The sequence below is a fragment of the Lactuca serriola genome, chromosome 3, assembly GCF_051521515.1.
Source record: "Lactuca serriola cultivar US96UC23 chromosome 3, Lser_US96UC23_V15, whole genome shotgun sequence".
Taxonomy (NCBI): domain Eukaryota; kingdom Viridiplantae; phylum Streptophyta; class Magnoliopsida; order Asterales; family Asteraceae; genus Lactuca; species Lactuca serriola.
The window spans coordinates 18,958,348-18,976,802 of record NC_136410.1 but is presented as its reverse complement, the minus strand read 5'-3'; the positions used below and the strand labels follow the sequence as shown (position 1 = coordinate 18,976,802).

Here is an 18,455-nt window from a genome sequence, read left to right as displayed (position 1 = left end):
AGCCCAGCTTTGTAGGTATGTATTCTATTAAATTTAACAATTCATCACTTGCTACTTCATGGGTTCTTGACACAAGATGTGGTTACCACATTTGTTTTGATTTGCAGGGCCTAAGAAGAAGTAGGGAGGTGGAACATGGGAAGATAAACTTGATTATGGGAAACAAAAGATCGTCGCCTGTAACCAGAGTCGGAGTTTATTCTTTAGTGTTGAGTAATGGGTTAGGGTTGGATTTAAATAATTGTTGCTATTCTCCAGATATGGCAAGAAACATCATTTCATTTCATGGATTGTTTATACAAGGTTTTAGATACTCGTTTGATAATAGTAATGGTTCTATTAATGTTTATTTGAATGGTGTCTTTTATTTCAACGCATTACCTTGTAATGGGATTTATGAATCCGTGTTGGTTGTTGATAATTTAGGAAATGATGTGTTAAATATTGATTCATCTAATAGTCTAGACAAAACATGCTTGTGGCATTGTCGCCTTGGCCATGTCAACAAGAAACACATAGCCCAACTCCAAAAGGATGGAGTCATTCGACCTTAGGGACGATGACGTGTGTGAATCTTGTTTACTTGGGAAGATGACCAAGTCACCCTTTACTGGCACTTGTGAAAGGGGTGAGGGTCTATTGGATCTCATACACGCTGATGTGTGTGGGCCCTTTAGATCCACCACAAGGGATGTTTGCCACTTCTACGTGACTTTTACGGATGATTATAGCAGATATGGATATATCTACTTAATCAAGCATAAGTCAGAAACCTTTGAAAAGTAAAAAGAGTTTAAGAATGAAGTGGAAAATCAGTTGGGCAGGAAAATCAAGATGCTTCAGTCAGACCGAGGAGGAGAGTACCTAAGTCTTGAGTTTCACGACAATCTAAAGGAATGCAGAATTGTTTCGCAATTGACGCCTCCGAGAATGCCACAATTGAATGGTGTGGCTGAGAGACGTAATCGGACCTTGTTGGACATGGTTCGTTCTATGATGAGTCGGGCTTCTTTGCTGATAGCTTTCTGGGGGTATGCTTTGGAGATTGGCACCCATATCCTTAACTTAGTTCCCACCAATAAGGTTACCAAGACACCTCACGAGATGTGGACAGGGAAAGATCCCTCGTTGGCACATATCAAGGTTTGGGGTTGCGAGGCTTTCGTAAGACGAGAGACTCACAACAAGCTCGAACCTTGTAGTTAGAAGTGTTATTTCATCGGCTATCCACATAAGTCTTTTGGCTATCTCTTCTATAGATCGAGTGACAATGTTGTCTTCGTTGCTAGAAGAGGAGTTTTCCGAGAAAGGGAACTGATAAGTCAAGAGGACAGTGGGAGGCAAATTGATCTTGAAGAGATTCAAGAGCAAAGCGATGAAGGAACCTCTAACACTGGCACTCAAACCGAGGAGGAAACTCCTGTTGAGCCCATTGACGAGTCCTTACCTCTTAGATGTTCCAGTAGGGTTAGTGTTCAACCCCATTTTTATGATTTTCATATTACTGTTGAAGGGGATACGTTTATTACTGATGAAACACTGATAAATTTGGACAAACATAGTAGCTACAAGGAAGCCATGGCAGGCTCGGAGTCTGCTAAATGGAAAGAGGCAATGGACAGCGAGATTCAGTCCATGTACGACAACCAAGTTTAGAATTTGGTTGAAAATGTACCGGGTCGTAAGACAGTCGGGTGCAAGTGGATCTTTAAAAAGAAGACGAACATGGATGGGAAAGTGCACACTTATAAAGCACGATTGGTTGCGAAGGGCTTTACTCAAACTCTTGGAGTTGACTATGATGAGACCTTCTCACCAGTTGCTAAAATAAAGTCTATTAGGGTAATGCTTGCAATAGTTGCGTTTCATGATTATGAAATCTGGCAGATGGACGTGAAAACTGCTTTCCTTAATGAGAAGTTGGTTGAGGATGTGTATATGAATCAGCTAGAGGGTTTTGTCGATGCGAAACATCCCAATAGAGTGTGCAAGCTTGAGAAATCCATTTATGGATTAAATCAAGCATCTCGCAGGTGGAATCTTTGTTTTGACGAGAAGGTCAAAGAGTTTGGTTTTCTGCGAAGCGAAGATGAGTCATGTCTATATGTCAAAGCCAGTAGGAGTATAGTAAGCTTCCTCGTATTGTATGTCGATGACATACTACTCATAGGAAACGACGTCCCAACCTTGCAGGAGGTCAAGTCCTAGCTTGGGAAATGTGTCACTATGAAGGATCTCAGAGAGGCTGCTTATATTCTGGGAATAAGGATAGTAAGAAACAGGGAAAAGAGACTGATAGGACTCAGTCAAGATACATACTTGGATAAGGTACTAAACCGTTTTAGTATGTAAAATTCAAAGAAAGGGGAGTTGCCAATCCAAAGCAATACTAAGTTGAGTAAGACTCAGAGCCTGAGTACAGAGGCAGAGATAGCTGATATGAGCCGAGTACCTTACGCTTCTGCAGTCGGCTCTATCATGTACGCTATGACTTGTACTCGCCCTGATGTGGCCTTCGCTTTGAGCATGTTCAACAGATATCAAGGGAACCCTAGTAGAGCTCATTGGATCGCAGTTAAGAATATTCTTACGTACCTACGAAGGACAAAAGAATGGTTTCTAGTCCTTGGTGGGAGTGATGACTTAAGGGTACGAGGGTACAGTGACACTAGTTTTCAGACGGATCGGGATAATTACCGATCGCAGTTGGGCTGGGTCTTTACGCTAAATGAAGGAGCAGTAACTTGGAAAAGTTCCAAGCAGGAGACCGTAGCTGATTCAACGTGCGAGTCAGAGTACATTGCGGCAAGTGAAGCATCAAAGGAGGCTATATGGTTGAAGAACTTCATTGGAGATCTTGGAGTTATGCTATCCATAAAAGAGCCAATGGAAAATTTCTGTGATAATGAAGGTGTGGTTGCCTTAACCAAGGAACCAAGAGATCATGGCAGATCTCGACATCTCGAAAAAAAATAACACTTTATTAGACATCGAGTAGAAGAGGGAATCCTCGTTGTGAAGAGGGTATCGTCAGAAGAAAACCCAACAGATCCCCTTACGAAGGGACTGAGTAGGGTCAAACACTTGCAGCATGCTAGGAGCATTGGGCTAAAGGACGATATAAGTTTAGATTAGATAGATAAGAAATGTGTAATAGATAATTTGTACTTGACATTTGATGAATAAATAAAGTTGTGTTATTTATGAGTAAAGCTACTATCTTGTGTTGGTTATTTATCTATTGTTTCAATTTGCATGTTTTGACTTCCTGAATAATAAGATTATTTGAACAGTCCACAATCGTTCATATTTTGGAAGTAGATATGAATGAAGACTGTCATGAATTTGTTTGTAGATTGTCTAAAAGGTTTTGGACATAACAAAGATTTGCTACAAATTTCATGAGTGCTTATGAATATGATTTGAGCATTGGAATAAACCTGCGCTTGCTGGTATCACTGCTTTTAACGAGTGACCGCAAGATGATAATATTGTATGATCTTTGAACCTAGAGACATGGTTATTGTTTGCTAGTTGATCATACATTGATAATGTGAAAACGCATCAGTAACTTGATATTATAAAACACATTTTTGTGTGTGACTTAGCTAGTGACTAATAAAAGCATATGAGTCGAAGTTTTTATGTTCCTTTTATCCTAAGAGGGTAAGAGCGATATATGGCCACCCGATGATTTGTTTTGACTTATGTGCCAGGCCCGGTCAGGATGAAGTTGATGTGTTCAACTAAATTCTATGTCAAACAAATCCGAGATCGAGAAACAGATGTTGGACAATGATGTGTGCATACTCACTTAGTTTTAAACCTACTTTTAATTATAAAATAAACACACAAAGGCAGTGGACCTATCAATTGTGGTATAGTTAAATAAGTAGGGTATCGAACACAGGGAACGGTAAATTAAAACTAAAAACTAATTCTATGTAAATTAATTAATAAGTAAAGGGTTTTCTCTAGCTTTACAAGACTAGAAACTTACTAACTATTACTTAATCTAAAAACTAAAAAAACAAAGAATCAACTAGATTCAATAATGGGAAGGAACTTCTGTTTAGTTCAACTCAATTGATCATATGGTTGATTTCAAGGTAATGGTGCAATGGATTGACTCTTTTGTTGGTTACCGATTCAAGTGATTAGATTCGCGTTCACTACACTAATCCTTAGCGAATAAACTAACTCAAACAGTGATCAGTTGTCTAATTTAATTAAATTCACTAGATTAATTATTCGGGTTAATTTAGACTTGCAATAGTTAACTAATTTGGTCCGTTAATTAACTTCTTGTTGATGGTCATCACACAAGCTCACACATGAATTTACTCAATTTTCTTATTAATTATAGTTTCATGTTCATTAATCCTAGACATATGACAAAGTGGTCACATAAACATATGAGGTTGATAATCAAAAGATGTTCATGCTATTTAATTACCTTCCTATTAACAGAAAATTAATTATCATTCACACACAAGGTTCTTTAGCAAGCTAAAACTAACAAAAATCACCAACATTAAATTAATCCTACCAATAATCAAACCATAGTCTCAATTTTGTACCCCCAAACAAAAGTTTAAGAGTTTTAGCTCATGATTGAAGTAAATAACAACAAACAAATGAATTCTAATTGTATAAACATAATGAAAAACAAAAGATTTAGTAGAATGATGAAATTTGCCTCAAATCTCCTTCAGAATTGGATTCTAGCTTGTATCTTCGTTCTCTAGGGTTTTTCTGGTTCTTTAATCGCAGCTAATCTCTCCAGAAGGGTTCCAGAACTTCCCTTGTCGATCTGAGAAGTTATCTTTATATTTGCGAAACGACTCGTCGAGTCAGGTGCCGACTCGTCGAGTCCATCTCTCAATCCCCATATGTAATAAGTCTCTGGGTCTTTGAGTCTTTATCTTCTCGAATATTCGCTCGGACTCACCGAGTAGACGACCCTACTCGCTGAGTAGGTGTTATTTTTTTTTGGTGTTTTTCTTCTTTGTTCAATTCCCGAGCTCCCAACCGCTTCTCCTGCTTCCTTTTGCTTCCGAGCTTCACTTTTGGACTGAAAACATAATTCAAACACTTTTAAGTACCTTTTGTCCATGATATGCAATAATTTAGCTAATAAATGATAAAAAATCTATACTTAATATGAACTAAATATGCACATATCAGACAATAAGTATTGTCAGCATGATATCTAGAGCATAGGATTGTACGATCCGTTATCTGAAGGACTAGTTTTGATCAGAGTTGACAGAAGCGTATAAAGAACTACGATTGCTGATCGGATCCTGAAGTCATATATGAAATATAGTTACTAGACTTATCCAAGTGGGAGACTGTTAGATTAGTGTCTAAGTCCGTAACTATATTTGGTATGTACTTGACCTGGTTGTGCGTGGTCCTTTTGGGTTGCCTTCACCATAGCAACTTGACAAGGTAATTTGAGGAGAGAGAGAGAGGATATTATGGTTTATTAATATATTATAAGAATAATATATTAAAGGAGAAATCATATTTATTTAATTAGTATTAGTCATAAATCAATTAGGAATTAATTTGGTGACTAAAAGAGATTAATTAAATAAAGGGGCATAAACTGTCAAATGTGTGATAGTTGAGTTCTGGGCTAGGAAACCTAATGGACTAAGGGGGAACGAAATCATGATGAGGGATCATTATATTTTCGTCCAAGGGCCTTATTCCAGAAGGTTCCTAGGGCTGCTTGGTGGCTAAGTTGTCCATTAGGGTTTAGACTGAAACCCTAGCAACATGCACTATAAATTAAGACCCCAAGGCTTCAATTTTCGGCCACTTGCTTCCAAGAAACCCTAGGGCCGAAAATTAGCATCCTCCTTCCTCTCCAAAAGTTTCCTTCTTGCTTGTGGTGTTTGTGACTCATTAGAGGAGTTACAATTGTGACTCTAGGCTCAAGAGAAGAAGATTCAAGCCACTATTTGAAGAGGTAAACATCTAGATCTGATGTAATTAGCTAATTTCGAAATTATGTATGCTAGATTAGGGTTTGCAAGTCTTGGATTCATTGCATGTACAATAGAGAAACCTAGATCCAAGCATTAGGGTTTGTATGAGCACATATGATTGTTCTTATGCATAAAACCCATCAGTTTTGTATAGGGTGTGAGTAGAGCCGGTTACAGGAGCAGAGACATTCAACTATTTCACTCGACATTTGAGGTGAGTTTTCTTCTAGTAGGGACGGGTCGAAGGCACCAATGTTGGTCCGTTTGTGTATGTTAGCATATGCCGAACTAAGGTCCGATGATGGGCTGTTCCCGATGTAGGTTCATATGTTACGGACTTCGGATCGATACTCGGGCAAGACCGATGAATGTTTGTATTGTTGATGTCTTAGTGATTCTGGCATGTGTCTGTTTGAATGTTTCCGGACTTCATTCTGATGTCGGGGCAAGCCCGATGAATGTTTATATGTTTATGTTATGTTTTTATGTTTATATGTATTTGTTGATATGCTTATGTATCCCGAGCTTTGCTCGATGCCGGTCGGGGTCCGATGCCGAATTTCGGTCCGATGTCGAGCGGGGCTCGATGTCGGGCAGGGCCCGATGCCGAACTTCGGTTCGATGACGGGCATGGCCCAATGTAATGGGATAGGCCCAAGTTATGTGTTTATGTGATTATGTGTATGGTATGTGGTAGTTTAGGGAGACTCACTAAGCTTCTTGCTTAAAGTTTTCAGTTTTAGTTTCTGGTACTTCCGCTAGTAAGGGGAAGAGCTCGGGATGACTGCATTGCACACACCACAACATTTAGCCTAGGATGATTTACTCTGATATTTGGACATGTGATTTTGATATAGTGTTTTGATATGATGTTTTGAGATACTATCACTTATGTTTTTATGAGATGATTTGGGTTACTATCGTATTATTTATAAATTAAAAATGAAAATTTTGGACCTTATTTTTGGGATGTTTCACAAATTCTCCCGTTTCATGATGTTATAACGCTAGCGAGCAAGGGGCGGTATTTTAGCCGTTATACCGGAATTATGGAGGTGCCTCATTGGTTCTCCACAACATTTTGGTACCCATACTCGTTAGTCTTAGGAAGAAAGATGCACTTGTGGTTGACAACTTCTTATGGGAAGTAGAGTAATACTTCGAGTGGTTAAACATTTAGTCAATACAAACAAGATCATGATGACCATGATGTACTTGAAATATATAATGATCCTATGGTAGCAATATTGACATGGGGCATTTGGTGAGGTATATGTGTATATCTCATCAAAGAATTCAAGAAAAAATCTCGTATGACGAATACACGAGATGAGAACAAGAGACAACCACAATACCTCAAGAATTATGGGACAATCAAGAAGTATGTTAAATAATTTACATCAATTATTTTTGAGATCATGGTTATTTTCAGAAGAGGAATTGTTTTTCTTTTTTCTTGATAGGCTACAATTGTAGGGATAAATGGATCACGGAGATGATTAGATCAAGACTTTGACATGAATGTTTCAAGTGTGGACATAGCTCAGTCCAATAAAAGGGAACACATGTCAAGTCTAATATTGTTTTTCTTTTTTCTTTTTTCTTGATAGGCTACAATTGTAGGGATAAATGGATCACGGAGATGATTAGATCAAGACTTTGACATGAATGTTTCAAGTGTGGACATAGCTCAGTCCAATAAAAGGGAACACATGTCAAGTCTAATATTGCAGGCTTTTAAAATCACACTGAAAGTTAAACATAGTAACCTTCTTTGTTTCTCTGAACCTTTTAATTACACTTTAACCATTGATGGTATTGAGCATCAATTGCGTCAATCTCCTTCTCCAATTTCTTACTCAAAACCTTTGGAGAACGAGGAGAGGGCATATGTTTGAATTAGAAGACATGGTTGTCTACGAATCTATGTTATAGATCTCCGAGCTCTTTGACCCATACTGAATACCCTAAATATGTAGTTGATGAATGAATTGAATAATTGCATCCATGATTATCATAGTCTTAATGATCCTATTGAACTTTGATCGATTTGAGAACCTTCACATATACATGAACTTTTCCAAGTAGGTATAAGCTTCAAGATAATGTCTTCTATTAACCTGACTATGAAGGAAACATTTTTCTATAACAAGTCAAGTTGGTCAATCATCTCTTGAGCTATCAAATGTACAATGTCAGAATGAAGATAAAATGGGAACCCAATATTCCTTACTCCATATGTCATTAAATTACACAACTTTTTTAATATACATTGTCTTATAATCGATAAAGACTGAAATTAAAGCTCTTACCATTGAAATCATAAATTCTTAAAATAAATAAGATAGAGTATTCATCGTTCTTTTCTCCTTTTAATATGAATTGGTTCTCTCACTAACACATGAGTTTTGCTTTGTCAATTTACATATCATAAGCTAATAACACACTTGTTTACTTTTTGGAATTGCTTCACTTGCGGTGTGGGTCCTTTATTTTCATAAGAGTAGTTGGCTTTATACCCTACAATACAAAAAATCAAGATTATACATCAACAATATGTTAGGAAAATATAACAGGTAATTGCACAAAAGAACAGAATTAAACGATTGTTGTTGAGGCCTGTGTTTAACACAGCGTCCTTAAAACCACCCTATATGAGTGTTTTTTTCCCATGATACAACAATGGAAATCGATTCTTCAAGATTGGCCGGACAAATGATGGGCTTGGAAAATACCTTGGTTGTAGTAGGAGAAAGAAGAAGCAGAATCGTAAGAAAGGAAGTGAGCATCGTCTCATTTGGTGTGTCTCATTATCGACCAAAATGGTGTAACCAATGAAGAATTAAAGAGCCCAATTTAATTAAGAAATCAAAAAAATCTAATTATTAATGACCTTTAATTCGAGATTGTAAACCAAAAGAAATTAATTGCAAAAATATCCTTGAATTTTTCTAGTCAACTGGAGCCAAACTGGCTCGCATTTGCACCTCCTACATGTGTGCAAGAAACAACCTTGGTTGTGTAAAGTTAGCTAGTTTTTGTAGTTATAAACTCATTTTTTTCATACCCCCACAAAGTAAAACCCAATAAACCACTTACTTATACTTTTCCAAACACCTCACTTTAACATGTAATTTCTCATTCATCTTTAATCCGTTTTGGATGTATGATATATCTAAAAACAGGTATCATGGAGGAGAACACAAATATATAATCGTTAGTCCGCTTTGACTATACTTATAGTTAGAAAATACTGCTAAAAAATGGGAAAAAATCTCATTTTTGGAACATAATATATATAACACATCAAATATATACTTTTAATTGGGAAACTTATTGAAGTAATGTTTATATATATATATATATATATATATATATATATATATATATATATATATATGGTTGTTACATTCTCTATATGAATATTACATGTAATTGACTCTAGTATGCATATTCCGAATGAATATATGTCGACTAGATCATTGTATTCTTGATGATATTCTTATGTTTCAGTGTCTTGAGTAGCTGAATTTCATAATACAATCTCTCAAGTTGTTGTGGTGGTTGCAACGTAACATCTAAACTCACTTGGATCCAAGCAACTTCAATTCCTTCAACTTCATCAAATCCCTAGTATATATGAATACCTAAAAAAAGAAACTATGAAATCAATATGTTCATTCTTTAAAGCATCTTTTGTAATATGTAAATTCATTATAGTAGCCTAGAAGGTGGGTTCAGAAATCATACACAATCTTAATGCCCCTCTCCCAAGTCCTAAGTAGCTCATTGCACTGAAGAAAGAAAAATATGAACTAAGAAATTGATAATCTGTCTTTGTCAAATTCTACTACATGGGAAATTGAAACAAGATCTTACCCAAATATAACGACTATTAGGGCATATTTTGACAATGCTACTATCCCGAGGCTCCTGTTGCCGATTTGGCTTTGACTTATGTTTAAATTCTTGAAGCAAATCGTTTGCAGACATCAAGCGTCCGTCCTCAGAATTCATTGGTATCATCGTTCAAGGAAAAGATGGCTCAAGACCAGTGTTGCAGAAATCGAAGTGGGCGGCCGATTAATCGCTTGACGGCCTTAAATCGATTACGATTAGGGTGTTTGACGGAAATTGGTCAAAATCGGCCTGGGCGGTCCTTGGTGGTCTCGGCGATCATAGGTGGGAATTTTTTAAAAAATTCAAAAAATTTTAATTTTCAAATATTACACCAAAATTTTAAATTTTCAAATTTTTAAGCTTTCAAATTTTAAAATATTAAAGAAAAATTTTCAAAATTTTAAAATTTCAAACACTTAGCTTTTTAGGGAATATTAATTTTTTAAATAATTTTATTAATAATTAAGGGTCCCCAACTAATCTCCGATTAATCTCCGCATAGTCCGACTAATCGCTTATCGCCAGTCGACCGCCGAGCTATCGTCAAACGATTTTTACAATCTTGCTCAAGACTAAACAATAATTGACACAAAATCTATATTTGGTAAAGATCAGAAAACGCTTCAGGAGCAACAGAAAAAGAATCAATTCACGTTTGAGATCGAAAGTAATTTCAATTAAATATCATTCTCAACGAATCCTTCAAACATATCAAAGCATTCAAGATATTAATTCATGTCTTTCTTCTCATATCAAAGAAGATAAAATAAATTACTCAGATATTTATTTATATGTATGTATGCAGAGGCTAAAAAAAGAGCTTGATATAAAGGGGCAAGAATCAAGGGAGTATCTCTAGAAATCAAGCCTCATTTATCACCTATAACAATCTAAATTCGAGACGGGAGGGGATTAGGGATCCTAAAGAACCAAATTTGAAGGTCATTATGCTTCATGCAATAAAAATTCTATCCCAAATTAACAATGAGACTGAATTCAAGAATACTTTGCAAAAAAAAAAAAAAAAAATGGATCAAGTTATAAGCGAGATCATGATTTATAAACAATTGACGCTTAAGTTCTCTTGCACGCTAGAAATTTCCTCAAAAGTTTTACAAACAAAAATTATCCCGTAAAACTACGAATGCGTATACTTTATATACTAAATCATTTAAAATTGATACAAAAGGTTTCGTGGTGTAGTTGGTTATCACGTCAGTCTAACACACTGAAGGTCTCCGGTTCGAACCCGGGCGAAGCCATAAATTTGTTCTTTATTTAATTTTTTTTATCAATTCAGTTTTGTTTATCAACTGTTGTTACTGTTACATATAGAATAAGAATGTACAATTTGAAAGTAAAAGTGAAGTTTCAGTAATTGAGCTCCACAAAAAGACTGGTTTGAGGGTGCAGTCCAAGTTCTTCAAGTGTGGAGGAGAGTTGATGCTGACCATAAAGAACTCGAGGGAAGAAGGTGACAAGAGTGTAGCTCCCGACATCTAACCACCCCGAAGAATCTACGAAATCATACACAGATTGTAGAGTAGCTGTACAAGGAAAACTTCCTACTATATTCTCTCCTATTGGTAGTCTCACGAACACCTTCACATAAAATCAAACACCACAATTACATCTATAATTCTATTTCTACCCTAATACCATATCTTCTTATGGATTCAATTTCATGAATTTAGATTTTGAGATCCAAAAATTTATACCTCAATAACAGGCTCAGGCTCAGGCTCCGGCTCTGGCTCTGGCTCCGGCTCATCGCACAATTTAGCATCACGCTCTGCTTCCAGTTCCTTTCCGTTTTGATCTTCTTCCATCTGCAATTCGTCATCCTGAAATGGAATCAACAATTTAAGCAATTAAAGCATGTTTCTTGTTAGATCAATGTCAGATCAAAACACACTTGATCGGCTTCAAGTGCAGCTGGATATGGAGCGTCTTCTTCCTCCATCAATGGTGGGTTGTTTGTGTGCTCATCTGTGGTATTGACGCTTGCTGCATCAAAGGCTCGGTCATTTTCTTCAAGAACACTCTGCAACTCTGTAACCATTTCTTCAGGTGATGAAGGCCCCTCAAACTAGATGATGCATTTTTGGGACAACAATCCAAATGGTGTTACAGCGTGTTCTTGTAGATTGAGTTTTCTGGAATTTAGATTTTGAGTGGTTAAGTATTATGTTATACCTGAACAAAATCAGGTCCTGGTTCAGGTTCAGGTTCAGCCACCAGCAACGAAGCTTCCTCCTCGCACAACTTAGCTTCACTCTCAGCTTCCGGTTCTATTTCGTTTTGATCTTCCTCCCTCTGGAATTCGTTACCCTGAAATCGCATGAACAATTTAACCCAGTAAAGTAGGATTCTTAATTTTAAGATCAATGTTAGATGAGAACATACTAGATCGGCTTCAAGTGCAACTGAACATGGAGCGTCTTCTTCCTCCATCAATGGCGAGCTGTTTGTGTGTTCATCGGTGCTATCGACGCTTGCTGCAACAAGGGATGCGGCATTTTCTTCTAGAACACTCTGCAACTCTGTAACCATTTCTTCAGCTGATGAAGGCCCCTCAAACTACAATGAAATACGAATTATAAAGGAGGAGGTTGAGCAGAGAATCTTAGATTAGAAGATTATACCTGCCGGAGCTTAGAAAAACCCTCGCCGGTGTCGGTGGCTCCTTTAATCACCGCCCAGAAAGGAAACCTAGAAGCGTTCAAGCTCTTACTGATTTCAAGTCTCTCATTTTTCCCAATAGTATCACCCCAAGAAACAAAGTTTTCGTTTACAAACGCCGATAAAAACTCCGAACACAGAGTCTTTACACAGAACGACGATGAATCAGGATTATCCGGTGAGTGCAAGTAAACAAACAACAGCTTACACTCACGCCTAGACAACTCCACTGCATCCATAAAACCCCCGGGAACGAAATTTGGATGTATTTCACCATATCGACTCTCAAATTCTGACAAGAAATCCACTGCTTCCGATGCCTCCACCGTTGTTGACACAGAAGCCGAAACTAGAGGAGTCGACGACGGTTTCCGGCTACGACTAGAGCTAGTTAACCGGACCATGCGTAGCCAATAAGAGAAAACAGAATCAGTAGCCACCCGAAAACTCAGCCTAACTGAACCGGTAACTCTCCCTACGCTACCACCGATTACAGAAATCGGGAGGAAGAACAGCTTCCATGGTAATCGTAGAGCACCTACTGCTACAGGTCTGATTAGTTCTCTTCCGGTGACGGAAGTCGTGGACTCCGACTCGCTGTTATCTTTGACACCCGTAACAGATTCTACTTCACTCATGTTACTATATTACCAAATATAATATGAACACCGTCTGATTTCTGAAAGTGAACAATCTTTACACTGATCACGTTACGATTTTGAAATCAAGATGTATCTTTGATTTGATTCTTTTGTGGCCATGAGGACTGAAGTACGTAATTGTGGATGGATTTAGCCATTAATTGAGGAGACGAATGCTTGTTAAGTTTGACATCGACGAAAGTAGCTAGCATGCATGGTTTCCGCAAAATCCACATGTTTTTGGCTAAACACGATTGCCACGACAAATCCTTTTTGGCAAAGGAATTTATCATCAAATTTATTGTAATTGAAAATTCTATTCCAAGGAGCAAACACACATGCTTTGTAATATAGTCGACTTGGGTTTTCGTTCTTTTACTTTTAAATACAATTTATATAGGAGTATTTAGCAAGTAACTAAATTATTGATCTATTATGCTACTATTAACTAAAAGTTGAGATCTTACCCCACACATCATTAGCATGTCAACACAAAAGAAGCTAGAAAGGTGTTCATAATGTTCATTTATACTCAATATTCCTGTTTTAACTCTCTCGTTATTCATTTATTCATTTATTTTTTAAATGACAATAAGACAGATTTTTAGGATCTTGTTTTAGCTATTTCGTTCCACATAAATGGTCAGATGACCAGCAAAAGGGGCTTAATAATGATATTGTATCATTACTTGAAAACAAATTGAATTTAGTATGGATAAAAAGCATAATATAAAACTCATTGTATGTCTTTTTTCTGTATGTATTTAACATATCACTTGTAAATGTTAAAATTAATTTTGTTCGACAAAGTTAGTGCATGCATTCGGATTAATGTTTCATTACACGTGAATCGCTCATCTTAAACAATCGGAGGGTCCCTATCTTAACATTGCACCTTTTGGGTTGTTTAAAATGGAATGATGAAAGCTAGATGCAAAAGGGTCGTTCACACATGCATATTAGGTTGAAATATTTTCCATATCATCAAAGGGATAGTACAATGCTACATAAAATATAGTAGGAATATTGGGCTTACACAAATTTAGCTATACACCAAACGGTCCAAACCCCTAATCTCATAAATAAGTACTAAATTGCCATGTGTCACTGAGAACCCCCCATCTAATTTTCCCGCTCAAATAACAAATGTGAATTTCCGGCTTTACCATTTGAGATTCAAAGTATCCTTCTGGCATCTTAGCTTTCTTTTTTCGCTGCTCATTTCACTTTGATTTCCACTTCTTTTTCTATTCAAATTCAAAACTTAAATAAAAAAAATACTGAAATCATTCTTCAATCACCCCATATCACGCCTCTTCCTCCTCTAATTTCTCCTTCGGTTTTGGAAACCAAATCTATTTTCTATTAACAAAACTTTTTTGATTTTGAGATTTATGAAATCTCGCTGAATCTCTGATTATCAGCCCAATTTTGATCTTTTTTTTTTTCCATGAATCGTTCTTACAAGAGAAACGATGCAACTGATGACCTCTTTTTTCTACATCGCTCATGATTCTCAAATTTTTTTGGTATTTGAATTTTGTAGAGTTTTTAATCGAACCTTAATCCCCACCATGAATAACATCAAATTGATGACACAGTACTGATATGGTGATATGGGGGTAAATATTTTGATGGAGTTCGTCGGAAAATGAAGGTACTTTGATTTTTCTTCTTTTAGTCACTGCATAAATTGTATCTGATGAAGAACACCCAAAAACCCTAAAAAGTTTCCACTTCTAATCTTGTATGATCTTCTCAAAATTGCAATAGTTCCACTGGATTTCTTTCTAAAACAAGATTAATGAAGCACTGCAAAATGCAATTATGAAGTTTTACAAGATTTTTACTATATTTTTAATGTATTTTAATGCTTGCAGCAGGTAAATGACGAGAGAGGTTTAGAAAGTGATGTTTTATGATGACACCTAATAGGTGTTCGATGAAATGCCTAACATAAACAATATTATACATTAGCTTAATCATGAATTTCAAATAACTTTTCTTATTGGTATTTGGTGCTAAAGACTGTATCTATGTAATTTCGTTATCTCCATATATTTCGTATATGATTTTTAGTTTTCTAGACCCTCCCCCCTCCCTAATACACAGAACATTTTTACTTAGTTTTCTGTTGGTTATCTTTTTTTTTTTTTCTTTTGAATGATAGCGGGTTGTGATTACCTTTTAAATGAAAATGGATTTTGTAGTGCATTTTTGTATTACACTTTCCAAATGTGTTAAATTTATGTTTATTTTTCAGGTTAAAGTAATGGTTGGCTGGTAAATGTGGATCTATTTTTTACTGGTAACTATTTTGTTGTGATGTTTAACAAGATTTATACTAGATTTTTTTGAATTTTAATGCCTTATTTATCTTTTATTTATTTTTTTTTATTTTAGAACATGTGGGATTTGACATTAGATACCGTGTTCCCTTGATATCATCCTCAAATACCTTTGTTGCAAAAGTTCATATATTTCACCTATTATTTTACTTTTTAAATGTTTACGTACCATGTTCACATTCAGTTATTAAGTTTCGTTTGAACCGTTTATCCAATTAGCATGCATATTGCCTGCAAATGTAGTTGGGGCTACAAAAATTGGTACTTTATTTGTTATGTAATCAATTTGGCACTCAATCGTTAGACTACTTTTGAAGTTTTTAATTGATATGTATATGCAGTTTATTACAACATCCTACTTTGAAAAACTGCAAGTACAATGCTATAATTTCGGTTAAAATGCATTATTAATATAAAAAGTTATAAGTATAAATAATGTTGCAATGGAAAGAATTGATAGTAGGGTGCTATAAAACACAAAGAAATGGAAATATGTTGCTATATCTATAATTCACAGATTGATTTGTATTGTAGTTTTCACATGGTGACAATTCCTTATGAAGCACTTGGATAGCTGAATTCATACCCCATTGGTTGTTTAAGGTGATCTTCACTGTTGGTGATGACTAATTCAATTAAATTGGATCATTGCATCATGATTTTTCATTAACAAACATATATACTTACTTGCATGCATAAAATTTGATGTGTATTTACTTTCTGGTTAACTGTATGTATGAGATAAGTAGAAGTTGCCTGAAATAGTCGGTAATTACAATATATTTTTCCAGAGGGGCATCTTATCGCCTAAATGTAATTTTTTCTTAATTAGAGTATATTTCCCTCAAAATAAATTTATTAAAATAGTCTAAACAAATCAACGCCTAAAAAAAGAAGTGGAATAATTAAAATACATTATATATTTAAACGAGGGGAATAATTGTCAGCAAACTATAAAAATGTGGATGCATAAAAAAATGTTTGGCTCAAAATATGTTTTGTTATTATTTTTAATATTTTTATGTTATATTTTTTGAGAATAAGAAGCGATGTTCATAATGCCAAATTTATAAAGACATTGGATGGAAAAACAGAAACAAATGAAATACTGTTTTAGCTTCATCTACATGTTGCAGAATAAATTCATTAGATATGGTAGTTAATTTTCCTCCCTCATTCAATTTAATGGATTTTTATGCGTAGGATAATATGGTTGACATAATCAAGTTGTATTAGTTGAAAATTCTGGAATTACTATGGTCCATGAAGTTTGCTGATCCCTACAAGGTACTTCATTTACACAGATATCACTAAGATTGTCAAAAATGACGAAGATACCCCTAAATTGCAATTGTTGGTCAAAACATAAAAACTTCATTTCATTGTAAAAGTACAAATAATAAATGAATTCAAGTAAAAGGTGTCAAATACTTTTCAATTTTTATTTATTTTTTTTAAATTAAAATTTATGTAAGTGCCAATCTAAATTTTTTTTTCTAGATTCGTTAGTACCAAAATGTTATTTGCAATTTTTGTCTGTTAAAAAATTAGAGATATTATATGAGCTGATAGTGACTCACCAAGTGAGACATTTGAAGGATCCAAATCAGAAAATCCTTAGTTTTAGCAAAAAAAAAAAACAATAGCCCTCTACCAAATCATGACAACACTTATTATGTCAATTATTTTGATATTTAAATAACATTTAATGATTAACTTTGTGAATCGGAAAAATAACTACAGTAAAAGAACACATTTTTAGAGCATGCTTTATTTATTTATTTATTTTTATTTTGGTTCTCGGTTATTATAAGCTACCATGATATTGGTTATCAATAGAAATGTCTTGGTCATGGTTTTGAATATCATGTTTCAAGTGAGGAAAATGTCATTGTTTTTTCATTTATCCGCCCAAACAAAAAAACATATTGTAATTTCAATTTTACCCTTCTTTGTTAGAAAACTATATAAAATTAGCATTCCCATAATTGATATTTTACAAATGACCATTTTGTCCTTGGCCCAAAATTGTAAAAAGAAAAATACTATAAGGATCAAATTTCTAAATTTTTCATATTTTTTGTTTTAAAACATATTATATGTTATCATTATTGATCCTCAAGTTATCTTGCTATTTCATACGTACATTTTTGATCATATGTGAGTTAAAGTCTTCTAATACTTCGATTGTTCATTGAACCTTTATATATATTAACTATCAAATTTTACTTATTACAAGCTTACATTGGGTTGACAACATGCATGGTTGGAGTTATAGATGCAAAAAAAGTGTTGCAATGATGAAATTATGTATGAAAGAAAATGATACTTTTCTCCTCCAATTCCTAATTTTTATAAGGGTTAAACCAAAAAATAGCAACATACTTTAATTTGTTTGATTTTTGTAACATCTTATATTGTTTGTTGGATCTTCCTTAAGATTTATAGGATTGAAACAATGAAATTTTTTATTGGTGCCATGAATAGAATAGAGATGTTCACCATTACATTTTAAAGTTGTAATGAATTTTTGTATATTTGATCTACTGGTACATAGTATGTACCATGAACATCTTATGTTTAATATATATTTTTGTTTGATAAACTTTAAACAATTTCAAGTTACATTTTGTTTAAATTTGTATTCTTAATGTTTTTTTATTGATATGTATATTCATTTGGCATAGATAATTTTCTACAATTATTTCAATTTAATGAATTATGACTTACCAAGATGATTAATTTGTATATAATGATCATAAAATTACAACATAAATCTCTTATTATATACAATTTTTTTTGCATATATATTATTTAATCATAAGTTTTCTAAATTAATGGTATATTATTTTATTACTCAATCAATTTTTTAATTCTATTTAAAA

At 34.7% G+C, this 18,455-nt stretch overlaps 1 protein-coding gene and 1 non-coding gene across 4 annotated transcripts; one reads left to right on the top strand and one right to left on the bottom strand.

Moving 5' to 3' along the window:
• Window positions 1-10,955: 10,955 nt before the first annotated feature.
• On the bottom strand, window positions 10,956-13,537 carry LOC145091597 (plant UBX domain-containing protein 10-like). 3 transcript variants are annotated; one of them, XM_079029348.1, is made up of 6 exons: window positions 12,545-13,537; window positions 12,306-12,479; window positions 12,096-12,215; window positions 11,815-11,988; window positions 11,618-11,743; window positions 10,956-11,501 (listed from the first exon to the last, which is right to left on the bottom strand). In XM_079029348.1, the coding sequence occupies exons 1-6, from the start codon at window positions 13,217-13,219 to the stop codon at window positions 11,271-11,273; spliced, it is 1,500 nt and encodes a 499-aa protein (XP_078885474.1). In that variant the 5' UTR covers window positions 13,220-13,537; the 3' UTR covers window positions 10,956-11,270. The 3 variants fall into 3 exon arrangements, with proteins under 3 accessions (XP_078885474.1, XP_078885473.1, XP_078885475.1); XM_079029347.1 differs by having other exon boundaries at window positions 12,096-12,230; window positions 12,545-13,531; XM_079029349.1 differs by lacking the exon at window positions 11,815-11,988 and having other exon boundaries at window positions 12,096-12,230; window positions 12,545-13,528.
• Window positions 11,088-11,161, top strand: TRNAV-AAC (transfer RNA valine (anticodon AAC)). The gene has a single exon. It is a non-coding gene; the product is annotated as a tRNA-Val (tRNA).
• Window positions 13,538-18,455: the final 4,918 nt, after the last annotated feature.

Coding starts and splice junctions, on each gene's coding strand:
- LOC145091597 (XM_079029347.1), bottom strand. CDS start 13,219: ATGAGTGAAGTAGAATCTGTTACGGGTGTCAAAGATAACAGCGAGTCG. Junction 12,480..12,544: donor GTTTTTCTAAGCTCCGGCAG/GTATAATCTTCT, acceptor ATTTCATTGTAG/TTTGAGGGGCCTTCATCAGC. Junction 12,231..12,305: donor TTGCACTTGAAGCCGATCTA/GTATGTTCTCAT, acceptor ATGCGATTTCAG/GGTAACGAATTCCAGAGGGA.